Source organism: Pleurodeles waltl, chromosome 10 (genome assembly GCF_031143425.1).
Source record: "Pleurodeles waltl isolate 20211129_DDA chromosome 10, aPleWal1.hap1.20221129, whole genome shotgun sequence".
Classification (NCBI taxonomy): domain Eukaryota; kingdom Metazoa; phylum Chordata; class Amphibia; order Caudata; family Salamandridae; genus Pleurodeles; species Pleurodeles waltl.
Window position 1 is genome coordinate 178,979,674 of NC_090449.1, and position 18,087 is coordinate 178,997,760.

Genomic DNA, 18,087 nt, shown 5'->3' on the forward strand with positions numbered 1-18,087 from the left:
GCTGCATCTCTCCCATCCTTGACAGCCTGGGTGAGAGTGTCCCGTACACCCTCCGGGACCTGGGGCAGCACTTGTGCCACCGTATCCCATAAAGTATGGGAATAACGGCCCAATAGGCAAGAGGTGTTTACGGACCTCAATGCCAGGCTGGTGGAAGAAAACATCTTCTTCCCAAGCTGGTCCAGCCTCTTGGATTCCCTAACTGGGGAGCAGAAGGGAAGGCACCACAGGAAGTAGAGGCTTGGACAACTAAGCTCTCAGGAGTTGGGTGAGGAAAGTAGGGTCGCTCTGAGCGGGTCTATGGCGGCGACTGTCCTATTCACAGGAGCCCCTGTGCTGGGTTTGGACAATGTACCCAGAAGGACGCCTGTTAGAGCCTCATTGAAGGGCAACATCGGCTCTGATGTTGTCACCCCCAGTTGAAGCACTTCTGTCAGGATATTCGTCCTGACTGGCACCGTAGGCAAATCTAGGTCCAAGACCTCAGCTGCACCCTACGCACCACCATAGCAAATGAAGCACCGTCCTCCGTAGCCACATTAGGAGGAAAGAGCATTCCAGTATCTGGAGATGTGTTCAGTCCACTGGCCTACCCTAGATCCTCATACCAGTCCTGTTGCAAACCACATTCTAAAGGGTCCTCAGACCCCTCCCATTCCTCTACTGCGTCTGGCTGATCTAAATAATGCTCAGACAATGATCTGGGCCGAATTGGCTCCGTCGAAGTCGACGTCGTACGACGGCGCTCCGGATCATCCAGAATAAGGATGGGGCTACCACTGTCGGAACCGGCACCAAAGGAGGTCGACTGTGAGAGACCGGCGCCGGTCCGGATCAGATATTAGATCCTGGGGTCCACAACAGCGCTGAGGCCGAAGCCACTGGCATCGAATCCGAAGGGGCCCCTGCTGACCCCACAGGGCCCGAAGACCCCTCGAGGGGTGCAGCCCACTCAAAAACGAGACGCATGGCCTCGTAAAATTATTATATCTGACCGGGGGTCGATCCGGTCCCTGGAAAGGGGGGAAGACGCGGAGTCGGCTCTGGCGACGGCTCCGCAGAACCGCGCTCGGAACGTCGACGTTCCACAGACGCCTCGTCGGCTGACGGGCATGGCGAAGACGTAGTCCACTTGGACGACTTCTTCTTCTTGTGCCTCTTACCTTCAGATGACCTCGAATGCGAGGGAGAGGACTTGGGGCTCCGGGAGCGGTGCCGCGACCTCCTCCTACTGCGGGACCGTGACCTCCGCGAAGTCGCGCCGACCGAGGACGAATGCCAGGCCACAAGAAGCTTGAGGGATCTCTCCCTCAAGGCCTTCGGAGCCATGGCCCGACAGTCGGAGCTTGAGGTGGAATTCTGGTCCTTCTCCAGGCACCAAAGACAAACACGGTGCCGGTCCGTCACCGACATGGTGCGATGACACACACCACACGGCTTGAACCCTGTCTTTCTCAAAGATATGACTTCAGACAGTCAAAAAAGCCTCGACAAACCATTGAAGAAGGGTAGCTCTTTCCGGAACCGATGTACGCATTCTGAGACGGCGTCTATATAGACAAGCATGATGTCATAGACGGCTCAAACGACGCTGACGACGCACGCGGATCCGAACGACGCCGCCCGACAGCACGCACAGGGTACTGCTCAGAAAAAAATTCCAGATTCGAAGCGGATGCCAGGGAATTCTAAGGTAAGGAAGCTGCAGCTAGAAGTCTCTATCAGATGCCAGAAGACACCCCTGCATCCGTGCCCCACAGCCTGACGAGGAGTGGACCAACTGAGTCCCCACGTGCCAGAGGACCTCAAGGGTCAAGCCCCCCTGTTGATTCCCCTGGACCGTCATTCAAGTCCATCCCTGCAGCAACTTTGTAACCGGCCTGATCACCAGGGACTTGAATGGGACACCCGATGCCCTAACACACCTCTGCACCCGGACGCAACAAAGCTCCCTGAGGTGACCGGTTGGTGTGGCCTAGACCTTGCCCCGTACCAACCTCAAGTCCAGAAGAACAGGTCCTGTATGTCGTTGCTAAGTACCCGCATGCAGTACATGTTTTTTTCTCCAAAAGATAACATTGGGCACTCAACGCTGAAAAGCACCTCTGCATCTGGACGCCCCAATACCTCCAGAAGTGACCTGTTGGTACTGCTATGGACCTTGCCCTGACCTTAACTCCAGATGATTGGTCCTGTAAGTTGTTGCTAAGTTCCAGTATGAAGTACATGTTTTTCTCCCAAGAATAACATTACAGGTCTAAAAATTGCACTGTCAATGTTTGAAAACTATAAACATTCACAACTCAAAAAGTACTCACCTGATTCCGGTTATCTTGGTATTAAAGTGTACATAAAAGTATGTGCTACTGTTGTAAATTGGTGTCGGAATTCTAGATTGAGTGTGTATCTCACTTACTGCATGAGTGTGTGCCTTACGTGGTTAGCACTAACCTCTGATATGCATAACTGCTCGATCACCCTACCCAAAAAGAGAGCATTTGGAATGCCATTTGTACCTCTGTGATACATCTGGGGATTGATTGGACTCTTTTCACAGTGTACCTCATTTTGGTCCACTATATAAAGAGTCAGCTTCCTACAAGGTTCTTATCACCCTAGGTTACATACCGATTATCTGGGACACTTTGACTTTTACAGACTCTTATGTCACTTACCAATATTGAAAGGTTCTGATTGCCTTCACAAGTTTTACCTGAATAATGTCCAATTTTGCCTCTTTTTCTTTCCAATATTTGAAACAGTCCACCTTGATGTTCCTTCTCTTTTCACAAGGTCTTACTAAATTTACTAAAATTAGTCAGATTTGTGATCACTGTACCTTTAAGCGAAACCACATGCACTTCTTTATCACTATGCTCACTATACTTGTGAAGGGAACCTGTGTGCATGAACCTCATACCACAAAAGCTACCAACTAAGAAATTAGTGACTAACCCTGGTAAAACCAATCTGACACAGACAATTACAAGTGGAAAAAGCAATTTTAAAGTAAGGTTGAACCTTACCAGTATGGTTCTCCATGTTTCAAAAACTGTTCTTGTTCCTTTGAACCAGCACTTGCTTTCAATTCCTTCACTATTACTCTTGCCACACTGCTGTCAGTGTAAATCTCACCAAGCAGAATCTAGTAAGGAAACAATTGAAAAAATTCAACATTACACTGCATATTACTTGCACATAAAGAATTGAGTTTCCATTTGAACTTTAACAGCAACAATGTGGGGGGAAACGTCATATCTGTTTCAGCTTCCAAAAGAGAGATTATGCCCAGCAATCAAAGTACATGGTCAACAAAATATGGAAAAACTAATAACAATTAAGTAATGTGAACTGTCTTGTAACTAAACCTTTCGCTTAGGAAGTGCAGCTATTGCTGCAGACAAAAGGGTTATGTCTGAAGGAGGAAATTAAGCACAACAAAAGAAAATAAAGTTGGTTCTAAAACGACAACTCCTTGTAAAGTAAAGAAATATTTAGTAAGTGACAGTAAGAAGTACTTTATTTAATAACCTTTTGAAGCTGATCATTAAACACTTTTGACCACTATTGTCTCAAATACACGTCTACACATATTACATTGGTATTGGTAAGAGTATAGCTAGCTCAATGCTGAAATATAACTTTTTAAATCAAGAAGTAATTTTTACATTCAAAATATTTGCTGAATAAATAGACAAGGCAAAAAATAATAATAACCATAGAGAACATTAGCAAACCCAACTTTACAATATATGTTATCTTTTTTCAGGCAATAGTTAACAAAAAATGTTTTTTTTCCATCAACAGAAAATTTCAATTATACTGAAGTTAAGGTAGGTATGAACAAACTGACGCTAATAATGTGAAACTGGAACACAGACAACAGAAAAAGTTGTCACCGCTCTCTACATAAAGCACTTTATTCAATGCACATTCAAAACCAAGTGCTTGAACAGAACACAAACGGATCATATCTGAAGTAGTACTCAGCTAGAAGATGCTCCTTAACATGATGAAATATCTGTTTAAGCAAAACTTTTTAATACTATACGTTTCTATGTTGAGTACACAGTTCCTTGTAGCTTAAGGTAACACCAACATCTAAAATCCTGCTACAAAATGTCTCAAAGGTTAAGAGACAAAATGAAAATTCCTCTGAGATGAAAAATCTTCTTTGAAGTGCTCTGGTGGGCACCAATAACTGGGTTATCTAGTTCATCACCAACAATTTTCCAATAGGCTGGTGGGAGAACAAGCCTCAGGCCAGAGACTATCCATTGATGATATTATGGTTAGCGTCTTAAATAATTTGTACAAGCCATTTCCTTTCCAAGAGGTCATCACAGGTTGGACTCTTTGCACTTCTTTATGCTAATTTAAGTGACTAGCTTTTGGAATACTGCAGACTTTCTCAACACCTTTGGGAATTTATACAACAGCGAGTAAACTGCCATTTTCTTAAAGCTTCTGATGCGTGCAATTTTCATGACGTCGCACAAAAAGTTTCTTTCTTCAGTCTTGACACCAGATGTGAAGAAATACTTTACAAAAGATACTTGTTATGACAATATCGGAGTTTAAGTGGTTTTGTTAGGTGCAAAATTAAGCACCTATGCACGTTTCCAGTGATTCAGAACAATTTTCTTCACAACTGAAGAAGCTGTACTTGCTGTAATCTTAGATCTGCTGGGCAATGAGTTTTTTTGGATGAGCCTTAGAATAACAGTTCTTCTGGATAAGAATCAGATTTCCTGAGTGATCTTTTCCTTGGAATGGGAAGACGGTTATAAGTTAATCCAAAAAGCATGGTTGGCTACAGGAAGTTATTGACTTTGGGGTGATTGGGTTAGAAGATACCATACTAACATTTACAACACCATATTTAAGGAAATACTGGTTAACTAAATATAATAAAATGTTTTTATACAAAGTTGATGGTCAGGCTTAACTATGTTCTTGGGTATTTTCAAGTCTTAAGAAGTTAACAGCACACAAAAGAACTGAATATATATATATCTCCAAGTGGAAGCCAGTCAACACTTTCAAGGTTGGGTGGGGTGCACAAACCACCTTATATTCCAATGAAACGCTTGGAAGGCCTTCACTAATGTGACTTACAGTCATAGCCATTAATGCTATAAAGCAGTATTAGCTTAAATAGTGTATGAATTAAGTGCAAAAGCACAAAGAACAGATCCCACCAAGTTAAAGACCTGAAGGAAAGATGGAGGATGCCAAGCAAGGAGCACTTTCCCATCTGTTTCAAACAATGAAAGCACTGCTGACCTGCAATGTGCCAACACAACACCTGTCTCATCTGGGTGTCTTGAAAAGGGCATAAGGTTATCGCATGAATACACAAGCAGGCTGATATATTTTTTCCATTGCCCAGTAGCAAAGTCCTTGCCATACAATTTACTATTTTTTGTGAGCCTGCCCAATGTGTTTTTCACGCCTAACCAAAGGAGGCTTAGCTGTTTTGCTGAAGGCAACTTCTGATTTGTTTATTTGTGACGTGAGATTTGGGAAGCAAGCTTACGTCCAGGTAATACTAGTTTGAAAAAATGTAGACAAGTCTTAAAAATTATGATTTCCTGATTGATAATATTTTGGATATTACAGCCCCTCACCACTTTTCAGATGTTATATTAGCTATGGATGTTAACACCTCAATATCTTTGAGCCAATGAAACTTAGCATGTGATGACAAGCAGCCTTCACTTTAGATTTTTGCTGATGTACCTTCGTTTAAGACATTACTAACCTTTGAGGTCGTATTTTGGCCAAGTCGGCCTTGAAGGTAAAGTGCTGTATTGTCAAGAGATGCCCTTTCAGTCACAATCAGAGAAGGAAACAGGAAGAAGACTGGAAACTGAAAGGAGACTGGGTAATCTCTTCAAACACAATTATGTATTAATTATGAACATTTTCAAGTTTGTGAGGCTATGGTAATTTCTCCTAGAAATCCGGGTGAGAACAGTGAATTGACTTTCAGACTGCGAGGTTGACATTTGCATTCTTTAATCAATCATATATTTGTGTAGCGCGGCTTTTCACCAGTGGGGCGGGGGGGTGGTAGGATGTCTCGGGGTGCTGGTGGGGGGACGCGGATCAGTTGAAGAGCCAGGTCTTGAGGTCCTTCTTAAACCGAGCCAGCGAGGGGGGACTGCCTGAGGTGAAGCGGTAGCGTGTTCCAGGTCTGCGTGGTGAGGTAGAAGGATCTTCCTTCAGCCATGTTCTTCTGGATCCTAGGGGTGGAGGCAAGGGCCATCTGAGCAGAGTGGAGATGCCTGGGAGGGGTGTAGAAGAAGAGGTGGTGGTGGTTGAGGTAGGCAAGTCAGATGTTGTGTAGGGCCTTGTAAGTGTGTGTGTCAGGAGTTTGAAAGTGAAGCTTTTGTTGATGGGGAGCCAGTGTAGGTCTCTTAGGTGGGCAAAGATGTGGATGTGGCAAGGGATGTTCAGGATGAGTCTGGCCACAACGTTCGGCATTCCCTGGAGTCTTGTTTGGAGTTTCTTGTCAATGCTGTTATAGAGTGGTTTGCCGTAGTCAAGTTTGCTGCTGATGAGTGCAAGGGGGACAGTTTTTCTCACGTTAATGGGGATCAACCTGAAAATCCTCCAGACCAGGCAGTGTGTGTGGAAGCATGAGGCTGAGACGGCGTTGACTTGGCGGCCATACACATCCAGGAGTCGAAAATGATGCAGAGGTTGCATGCGTGGTCAGTGGGAGATGGGGCAGTTCCGAGGGCAGTGGCCCACCAGGAGTCATCACAGGCGGGAGGGGTGGGGCCCAGGATGAGGATATCTCTTCTTATCAGAGATGAGCTTGAGGCAGCTGTCTTTCATCCAGTCGGCAACTGCCTTCATTCCGTTGTGAAAGTTGCTTTTGGCTGTTGATGGTTTGTGGGTGAGGGAAAGGATCATCTGTGTGTCATCAGCATATGAGACTGTGTTTACCCCGTGGTGTCCAACGATCTCGGCAAGCAGAGACATGTGGACATTGAAGAGAGTGGGGCTAAGAGAGGAGCATTGGGGACTCTGCAGCTGGTGTCTGTCAGTTTTGAGGTGAAAGGTGGGAGCCTGACTCTCTGGGTTCAGCCAGTGAGGAAGGAGCGGATCCACTGCAAGGCTTTGCTGGCGATGCTGTTGTCGTGTAGTCTGGTGCATAAGGTGGTGTGGGAGACTATCAAACGTGGCAGAGAGGTTGAGGAGGATGAAGGGAGCTGTTTCGCCATGGTCCAACAGGGTATGGATGTCATCCTTGGCCGGTAGGAGTGCGGTTTTGGTGCTGTGGATGCTACTGAATCCGGACTGGGAGGGATCTAGGATGTGGTTTGTCTCAGTGAACTCTGTGAGTTGATCGCTTTTTCAATTACCTTGGCTAGGAAAGGGAGCAATGAGATTGGTCTGTAGTTTGGTCAGTAGTTTTCCCATTCTTAAATGGGTACAGTGAAACAGCAAATGTAGTTAAGGATGAGCAACCATGGCTTTTTGCACATTTGTGTTGACATGGTCACAAAATTATGAGGGGGATAGTGAACCTGCAGCACTGCTGGGAAGGGAGATGCTTGCTTCGTACCCCAGTGAAAGCAATGTGATGCATTCAGACCCCACAATATTCTCATTCATCCCACTGCAATCATCCTAATCTAGGTGTAAGAGTCAGGTGATCTCTTACATCACCAAGTTGCGGCAAAACATGGAAATAAGCAAAAAAGACCGAAAGGCACACTTGAAAATATTTAGGGGAATCAAATGAGAAAGCACAAGGAATCCAAGTGAGGCGATTAACATTAGAACAAAGCACGGCAGGAACCTACTGGGACCTAGAGGATGTGCTCCAATGCCCTGCTCTAAGTAAGTACATGCAGTATTATCTATTATTAGGTGCAACATGCCTCAAAGAATAACAAGTCTGATGAAAAACGGAAAACTGACTAGTAATGTTTTATGTCATCTAAGAGTATGGGGTGTAATCAAAGGCACTTGAGGCACTAACACGTATTAGAAGAAAAACAGAAAAACAATTTCATTTAGCATGAAGCCCCGCCTAGTTTTTGAAACAAATATAAAATGGATCATCATCTGACCAGACCATCTTCTAAATCCAAATGCGATGCCTTTTACTCAAATTAATTACTTTAGATGTGAACAAAATAAATGCTAAAACCATCCTATTGCTTTGCCCAAGGTCAAAAGCATCATTGTGTACAGATATTGATTCATAGATGAACTGGTTTGCTAAAATATTCTTCAAAAGGAAACATCACCTTTCCAAAGGACCCATTTGAAATTTCCTGGATGTAGCTTAGGCTGTGACGCGCAACTTGTGATTTTGAGCCATCTGTTAAGGAATAAAACAGACGACAGTAAGTCATAATAATTTAAACTGCAAGAGCAACCTAATCACAACAATATTTCAACAAATACAATGGTTCCCCTATCCTATAAAAATATGTTTTTTCATCTTTATAATTCTGCAGGACAAGTGCAGCAGCCAACTTAGTGAGGTTTCTTCTTCCAAGGTGAATCACGTTTTGAATATGCAAGTAAAACTGTACTTGCAGCCTTAGATGGTGTGTGAAAGTATTTATAGATAGATACTGGCAAGCAGACAGTGTCTGCGATTATACAAATTACAATTTATGATATTGAAAATTCTGAGTTGAGGGTCTTCAAATAATGTACACTGCTTTAAATAATTACTAATTCCACTTTACAAAATCACTATATTGTTGACTCAACTGATAGCTATTCAGCAGTACCTACCAAATGCTCCTTCAAAATTGCTATCTTCATAAAGATACAAAATACTTCTGCTGAATCCTTAATCGTTATTCTGGGTCTCCCCATGACCATTATCTTTACAACTTTTCAGAGGCCGGTCTTTTTCAGACTTTACCAGTACCTCTCCAACAGCTGTCTGTGTGAAAGATTTTAATTGCTACTCAGCTGAATGTATGCTATAGATTCACACTGCCATCTTTGACAGAACAACCTCTGACTACCACATCTCTATCTACATACCCCCTGATCTCTGTCTCCTTCAATTCCATTAATCATAAAATATTCTCTGGATATAGGCCATGCTTGGGCTTTACTAGCAATACCAGCGTGTTGCGCTTTACCCAACCTATAGATTGTTCTTGCTAAGTGCCATGCTTTCCTTGAGCTGTATCCCTAAATCAGTTACAGTTTGTCTTCTTCAAGAAACAGTCATTCACCCATTTCTCCTCACCTAGGCAATCTTTCCATTATTTTCTTCTACCAACTGTATGCTGATGAGGCATAGGCTGGCTCCTTCCCAATCCTTACAGAATCACTGTAAGCTTACAATCAAAAACGACCTCTGGGGTCCAGTACAGCTTGCCACATTGCTGCCTAAAGTTCAACCTCACTAGGTCATCTACGTCCAGTACCATATCAATGATACAGGTTGTGAGTCCCTGAGGGAATGGGTCTCCTGTGAATCTATAAAAGATACCAACACTGTAGAGCTGGAGTAACAGGCAATTATTTTGTTCTCCAGCATTGGATTTTCCATAGATTCACATGCTTGAAACAGAATAGGGAGTAGTCAAATAATTAGGGAAGCAGAATCACGTTAAAAAAATAAATTCTACAGCCCTACTTGCCCAACAGAAGAGTCTGATGTGGCATTCACATTTGGGTAGTAATGCTTGTGAACGTGTGCTTGTTCCTTCCGTGTAGCTGCACAGCAAACGTCCAGAAGAGACACTGCTGTATAAAATGTTGCTGTGGTTGATTTACGTCTGGTTATATGTAGCACTTTAACCTCTATACGAAGCTTTGTCTTGTTACTGCAGGTTAGCTGAAAATGTGCAATGTCTTGTTCTGATAAGGGACAGCTGGGGCCTGGATGTTGCACTCAAGGATGCCCTTAACCACTACCACAGACTCATAAAAACTACCAGAAAGCAAGACTTAGTCACCCACATTCATGAATGTGCCAACAACAGCAAAGAGCTCTTCACTATTGTCAAAGAATTTACCAATCCAACAGCAATAAAGAACACCGTACACCCTATGCAGAAATTACGCAACTCCCTTGCTGCCTACTTCGACGACAAAATAACCACTATCTACATGAACTTGGCACCCCAGCCTATTGCAACAGGCACCATCAACCTACCTTCTCAACCTCTTGGACCCATCCTCCCTCTCACACACAGAATCCACAAGTGGAATCAGATTACCACCCGGTTGACCACCCATATCATTAAATCCATCCACTCAGCTTCCCCCGCTGACCCCTGCCCTCACATGTTCAACCTTGGCAGCAACAGACTCGAAGACATCATCAACTCATCCATCAAAACAGACATCTACCCCAACAACTGGAAACAAGCAAGGATCTAACACTCTCCTCAAGAAGTCCTCTGCCACCCCCAACGACCTTAAAAACTACTAAATTATCTCCCTGCTCCTGGCAAAAGTACTGGAGAAAGCCATCAACCAGCAACTTACGACTTACCCAGAAGACAACAACCTATTAGACTCATCACAGTCCAGATTCCGCCCCAATCACAGCGACTGCCCTTATTTGCCTCCACAGATGATATCAGAATCCTCCTAGACAAAGGACAATCAGACGCCGTCATCCTCCTTGACCTCTCAGAGGCATTCGACACAGTCTCCCACCACAGCTTACTAAAGAGACTCCACCAGACCATCATCCAAGGAGGCGCCTTGAAATGGATAGCTTCCTTTCTCACTGCCTGCATGTGGACTATCCATCTCCCCCCGCACCTCGCAATCTAAGCCAATCATCTGCGGAGTACCCCAAGGAACCTCCCTCAGCCCAACCTTAATCACACCTACTTGCAACACCAGCCAACATCATAAGAAGCCACAGACTGAACATTGTCTCCTATGAAGAAGGCAAGCAGCTATTTCTCTTGCTAACCAAAGACTACACCAGGGCCAAGACAGATTTTTAATTGTGCATGGGCAACATAGCCGATGGGATGAAGGAGAGGTGCTTCAAGCTCCACACCAAGAAAATTAAAGTACTGCTACTCAGAAATTTCCCCTCTCCCTGGGACAAGTCTGTGTGGTCAATTAAACCTATGTCATCCTCTCACCCAGACAGATCATGCCCACAACCTATGGGTAAGCATGAAGAAGCAGGTCAATGCAGTCTTCTCCGCCAGCTTTCGCACCCTCCACCTCATACGCAAGATCTTGAAATTACTCCCCTCAGACACCAGATGTACCATCACACAGGCCCTCATCACCAGCTGCCTGGACTATGGCAAGGCTCTTTACGCAGGACTCTTGATCCTCCTCACCAAGGAACTCCAAATCATTCAGAACGCTGCAGCGAGGCTCATACTCGACCTCCCAAGACGCACACACATATTCCCACATCTCACGAACCTCCACTGGCTCCCGTACACAAGTAATGCCAATTCAAGCTGTTGACACTCTCCTACAAACCTCAACACAAGCAGGGACCTCCATGCCTCAACCACATCCTGAACTTCCACCAACCTGCGAGAGACCTCCTATCTGCCTCCTTAACCTTGCCCACACCCCTCGGGTCCGTAGGAGCAACCAGGGAGGACCACCTTCTCCTACCTGGTGGCAAAGACATGGAACACTCTCTCCCTCCACCTGAGGTCCTCCCCCACCATCCTGGAGTTTAGAAGGCAACTCAAGTCCTAGCTCTTTGAGTCTTCCGGCTGACCAGTGCAGCAACAGCACCTGGATACCCTCACGGGCGATATGTGCGCTCTACAAATCGGATGACTGGTTGATTTTCAAATGTAACCAACTTGGTGTGAAATCCTCAAGTGTTTAGTCTTGCTAGATAAATTTAAAAAAACCTGCAAACAGTCAGTGTGTGTTATGCTTTTTAACTGATGTAAAAGGATACAGGAAAAAAAGCACAACAGGCTCAATCCGGTGAAAGTCTGAATGTGCTTTTGGCATGAATTTAGGATTAGTACACTTTATGACTTTGCCTTTAGCAAACTATAAGTACTGATCTTTGATGGAAGGCAGCGTCAGTTCCTCCCTTCTCCTGGATGACATCATGGCCAAAAGAAGTGCTGTTTTCCAAAAAAGATATTTCAGTTCTGATCTATCTACAGTCACAAAATAACCAAATTCTACTAGCTGAGCTCCAGGTTCTGCTCCATCGATACTGGTGGACGATGAGCAGGCGGGAAAACTGGGAATGTAATATATACAAAGATTATCTTAAAATCGTTTTTGGAAAACAGGACGGAAAATGTTTATAAACCTGGATATTGCATCAATGTCGAGCAGGTGTTTTTCAAAGACATGTTTAGTCAAATTCCTGACATATGACACAGTTTAATCAGGCTGTAGAAAAACTGATGGGAAGAGCACACAGAACTATATGAAAATTGAGGAAGTGCCACAGTACCCACATTGTGTGTATATATAAAGGGAGGGACAAGGAGAGAGGGAGAGAGAGACTGACTCTCTGGGTAGTTCCCAAATTTAGGTGAGCTAGAAAATGGTATTTTGCCATATATACAGCAAAGTCTTTAAGCATATGATTAGCACAATGCTATCCTTGCTGAGCTGTAAATAATAAAAGCTTTCTGGTTTGACATGGATAGCACTGTGCTAACCCTATGCTTAAAAACTTTGCTAGAGAAGCAGACATCTGAGGTGAGCAAATCTGGAGTGTCACTGGTCTTGTAGAGTGCTTGATACTGGAGCTGTTCTCCACCTAAACTTGGGAACTACCCAGGGTTCTCTCTTTTTTTTGCATAATTTATGCGTCACTCTAACTTTGAAAGAGTTTTGTTTTGATTAACAATTAGCAATAAGACTGTATGGTAGTCTTCACAATTCAATTCAATTATATTTTATCAAATCTAGTATGACTTCACTGAATGAGGCTTCCTCAGCTATAGTAATAAAGAAAGTAAGAGAAGACCAAAGATATAAGAATAAACTTGCCAACTAGTATAATTTTTTTTATGATCCCATAGAACGGGATAAAATAACATAAGACATGAACATAACCACAACACTCAATGAATAATACTTATTTAGGTTTTTACAGATCAATTTTTCATTGCACTTGTAGTACACTCACTACTGTAGGTCTCTTGGTCTCCTTTTTGTTAGAACTGAGCAAAAGTTGTAGAAGTCAAAATTCCACTGATACCATGCATAGGGATAAATAAAACAACAGCAAAGACATCTTTCCATACAGAACAGCAATTAAGATGTTTTTCATTTTCCAAAGTTGAGTACACAAATAGCAGAGCAAGCAAAAGTGTCTATTGCTTCTATAGTCACCAAAACACAGTAACAAACATCCATACCAAAGAAACGAGGTACTGCCGCTCTTAAAGGCACTCGCTCTTCAGTGACCAAATGTCAATTTAGCTTACAATGATAGAGGATTAAAGGGTTCAGTTAACGGACAGGTTCTCATTCATTATAAAGTCCATAATCTAGGATAAATGGAGAGGCAAAAGCTGCAGAGTATTAAAGAAAATACCTTTCATGGTGATTTTAGTAATCTTAGTTCCTGCTGACTCCCCTTAAATAATGGTTAAAAAGCTTACATTCATAATCATGAGTAACAAAATTAGTGGGCACATTATGGTGGGAGGGAGGTATCTTAGAAAGGACTACAAGGAGTGGTGTTTAAGGGGTCATCTGTTTCAGTTTGACTGAATGCATAGCAATGCCAAGTTGAAAGAGTTCTAGATACTGTCTGCTTGAAAAGAAACAGAGTGCATGCTGTGAAAGGCATCGGGAATTGGGAGCTGTCAGGAGTGACACCTCAGATGATCTCAATACTCTATTGAGAGAGTGGAGACATTTACCATACAGTCAACCAGGCGATTTGAGTTCACAACAGCTTAAAAGCTAGGGTAATTTAAATAAACTGAGTGCCTTCATTTACTTACAAAAAACATATTTAATGGGTTTTATAGCTGCATATCACAGAAGGCACACATTTACTTTTCAAGTGCAATTCCAACAGTTGCAGTAGCAATATACAGTATTCACTGCCGATAATACAGCAAGTATGTATAGAATGGTATGGTTAGCTTTAGGACATCAATAGAAGATAAGAATAAACCATTTGAACTATGAGGCTGTGCCGCTAATACAGGGTGTCTCAGACGTGTGTCAGGAATAGTGGACGGGGAATAGGGTGTGTATGCCATGGCCATGGTGAATGCGCTGGTAGACTGTCGGCATTTTATTCCTACCTTGCTGAGGACGTCCCCAAGTACGTTAAAGCCCATGTCCATGGTTAGCGATCATGAGCATGTTCAACCTGGAGGAAGTGCACTAGATCATTCCAGGCTGCTGCTATAGTGCGCTTCCATAGGCCATAGGCCTCTTTCTCACTATAGCGCCACTGATCCCTCCCCTGCACACCTAATCAGCACAGTTTGATGAGTGCCTTCATGGGCTGCTATAATGATCATAGTCCTGCCAAGCAAGAGAACTTTGAAGCAACATGCAGCAGTTTCGGGAAACTACCCAGCAAGCCACTGCAGATAATTTTGAGATATTCCATCCAAGGTTTGGTGACAGAAACTGATAACAGAAGACTTATTGTTCCTGGCCGAAAAAAGAAAAGATTCTTTCAAATTTAAATTGACGAAAAAAACAACCATTAGTCCATCCAGATTTAAAAGTGCGAAAGTTCAGTTTAAGGCGTGAAACTCGGGAGTCCAAATTAAACTAAAACAACATTTGGCCAAGAAAAGCCCTCTGCAGGGGAGGGAGAGGAATTAAAAGGTGTGAAACATAGATGTACATGTGAAAATTCCAAATCACATTTTAAAGCATTCTATGTGACCTGCACCTGCTCACTGTGTGACTATACAGAGACACAGCCAGTGTACGTACACACAAACACACACACTCTATACTTAGGAGGTAAGTAGTGCATCTCAGCTTTGGCATGATTCAGAGTTTTTATGATCAATCATTATCCTCTTATGCTTACTCTTTGCCAACTAAACTAAGCGATCCTACAGGATTCGTACTTGTTGCCTGTTCATCGTTCAGCACAGTGGCTCCTACGGCTTTTACTTCTATATGTTAACAGGTGATGCTCAACTTATAATGCATCTCCAAGGTGAGGTGTCACTGGATACGTCTTTCCATCCTTTTTTCAACGGAAGGTCAGTGTGGAGTGATAGTGACTGCCTCAAGAAGGTTGATGAACCTCAGTCCGACCATTACATCACTAAAGAGAAGAGGACTTTGCTCCATCCTAAAGGGTTTGTCCCTTAATATTAGGTTCCAATTTGACATCAGCTTTACAGTCACTAAGGCTTCTTTTTTAGCCTCACCTTTCTCTTTCCAAAAGCATCTTTGAACTAAGATTATGCCATTCCTGAATAAAGTGGATAAAACATTATCCACTTCATTCACCAATGGCTTTGGACTGGATTATGAAAACTCTGTTTATGTAGGGGGTTGCCAAGATGCATCTTATACCATCTTCCGGTGCTTCAGAATCACCCAGAGCACCTAGACCTAGGCTCTTGTTTGTCACGTTTTTGGTTAGACCCCGGTTAGTCTTGACCAACTATTGATCATCAAAAGATTTTTGTTGTACTGTCCATCAGTCTACTTTCACAAACAAAAAGCTTGATTCATATACCCCTACAAGTCCAATATCCTATAATACCATGCTTTTTAAAGTTCACAGATTTTCATGTTTGCACCAACACTATGAAACTTATACCCCTTAACCTTTTGTCCAGTCTCATTTATATTAGGCTTTTCCAGAGTGTTAAAAATTGGCTTGAGTCGGTCAGTGTAATAGAAGTGTTTTCAATCTTGGAAAACCTTACCTAGCACCAGGAAATCATTGAGGTGAACATGTGCGCTATCAAAGGTAAAGTAACATAACAATAAAATTCCATCAAAACATTTATTCGATTATGTTTTAATCAAAAAGGTACAATAAAAATGTCATCAAATTAATCAAACACTTTGACAGCAGTCATAAAATAGCAAGAGGTCAAAAATCCATTCTTAGGTCACAAAATACTAATATACAACTTTCATGTATGCATATTAGATCTTGTATTTAATGTGTAAGTGGTAATCAGCTTGTCTGTTGGCCTGCATGTAGGTGTGTTTGTGCATTGCACCCTCTTCTTAAAACATTATATATTTGTTACACTTGCACAACATAAACAAGATAAAATGATGATACCTGGCCTATCTAAAGTTAATACTTAAACATAGACATTTCAATTTTTTAACTCCCAAAACTGAGGCAAAGCTAGCAGGCCTAACCTAGAACTTTAATGTAACTGTGCAGCATCAAGGCTTCCTCTGAACTGCTTTAGAATATTTTATTTTGTGTCAGTTTCAATGTCACATACCTTGAGGTAGCTGAAACTGAGATGGACCTGGGAAGGAAACAGTTGGAACCGAAAGAGTGAAGACTTCGGCGGGTGACTGTGTGGATGGAGTATCCTCTGCGGGTGGAGTGAACTCAATTTCATCATCAAAATGATCACCAAACTCCTAGGGTAAACATGATAGCATTTTATAGTCAAATCGAAACAATTCTATATAAATAATCACAGTATTTTAACACAGCTCTAACAGTAAGTAAAGAAAGTGTACCTTTTTGCTGATAGTATGATCCTATCTAGATGTACCTTATGGGCAACTCATAGGGAAATGCCCGTACAAAAGGCAGAGCCTGAAGGAAAAAAAAAAAACTTCTCCATAACAATACTGTCATTTTAATAGCGATCAGGACTTCCTCTCCTCGTGCAGCAAAACTACCCACACCTCTAAACGTGACTCATCAGTAGTACCTATCCAGTTCCTACATGTGATGAACACAGCATATGATTAGCAAGAGGATGGCTGGCTGGGTGTTGGCAAGTGGGTATCTAGAACAGAGAGTGCTGAATACAGCACATGCCAGAACAGGCTCCAAGAAAGCCTGCCAAGTGTTGTTTCTTTGTGGATAAAATGAATTCAGTGAGTAATGTTTAAATTTCGTGGGAAAGCACAGGTTGTTGCCAGACATATTCCCATATGAGTATATGCTACTAATAACGCATATTCTCTAGTAGATTAGCATGAAAGGTCGAGAAGAACGAGTTACTTGTATGCTAGGTTTTAATCTCCTGTCTACCTGACAAACATAACTTGGTTATCCAATCTTCAACTCGTAGCTACACTTTCAGTTCCTTGGCTACTACAGTCAGCTAACCAAGCCCACATCATTGCATCTTAACCTTCCCTAACCGTCCACTATCCCTGGAACTTGCAACTGAGTCACATCTGATTGGTGGGCTACAGAGGTTTCTAAGAGTTTTTTTTTTTTTTTTTTACATCTCACCAGTACCCCCTTAATCACCCCAATCTCTGTTCAATTTTCCTCTCTGCAGTACCTACCCTCTCTGCAATTTGTACACCAGCAAATGTCCAGCAGGTGTGTATGGTGGCCAACAATGGCGATGTAAAAGCCAACCTGACTACTACATCCATACAACTTTCCCCAATAACATTTCAATGCTTGATGGTGGTACTTCTCAGAAGCAAAGCAGAACGCCTAAATGCTTCAGCCTTACTGAGGGATCGGCAGGGCACATCTTATTAGATACATGGCTTTTGCCCCTCAGTTTAAAAAAAAAAAACTGTGGTTAACCAACCAACTTTCTAACCCAGCAGCCTGTAAGCACCCATGTTTACTGCCCCCTCCTACCCTATTTTAGGTTGGCCTGTAGTAATCTATCTGTGGGCTTTTAACCACACCCACTGCACGCTCATCACTATTATTCGTTCAAGTGCTTGTCTTATAAAAATCCTTTGTTATCATTGGTAAATGCTTTACTTTTGTCCCTTCTTGGGGCAGTTTTGTTACTGCCTTGGCCATCAACCCCGTTACATGGATAATTGCACAATTACCGATTAGGTTGACTGCCAGCAAACAACGTTTTTAGGTCAAGCCTAGACAGCGTGCGTCTGCTAGACTTGTTGGAATGAGTAAAGGACTTTGCTCCCATTTGCCACTGCCTGCCGCTTACCATAGGGTGAAGGCACCGTCGCTCTTGCTTTGCTGTCTCCAAA

The 18,087-nt window shown here is 42.9% G+C and overlaps 1 protein-coding gene across 1 annotated transcript in view; it reads right to left on the reverse strand.

The window, feature by feature from the left end:
• The window catches only part of LMTK2 (lemur tyrosine kinase 2), a 197,829-nt gene that overhangs the window by 99,661 nt on the left and 80,081 nt on the right, over positions 1–18,087 (reverse strand). The window contains exons 3-5 of the mRNA XM_069210143.1: positions 16,380–16,524; positions 8,271–8,344; positions 3,027–3,145 (exon numbers count right to left, since the gene is read on the reverse strand). Of these exons, the coding sequence (XP_069066244.1) occupies positions 3,027–3,145; positions 8,271–8,344; positions 16,380–16,524 (338 nt within the window). The remainder of the gene's footprint in view (positions 1–3,026; positions 3,146–8,270; positions 8,345–16,379; positions 16,525–18,087) is intronic.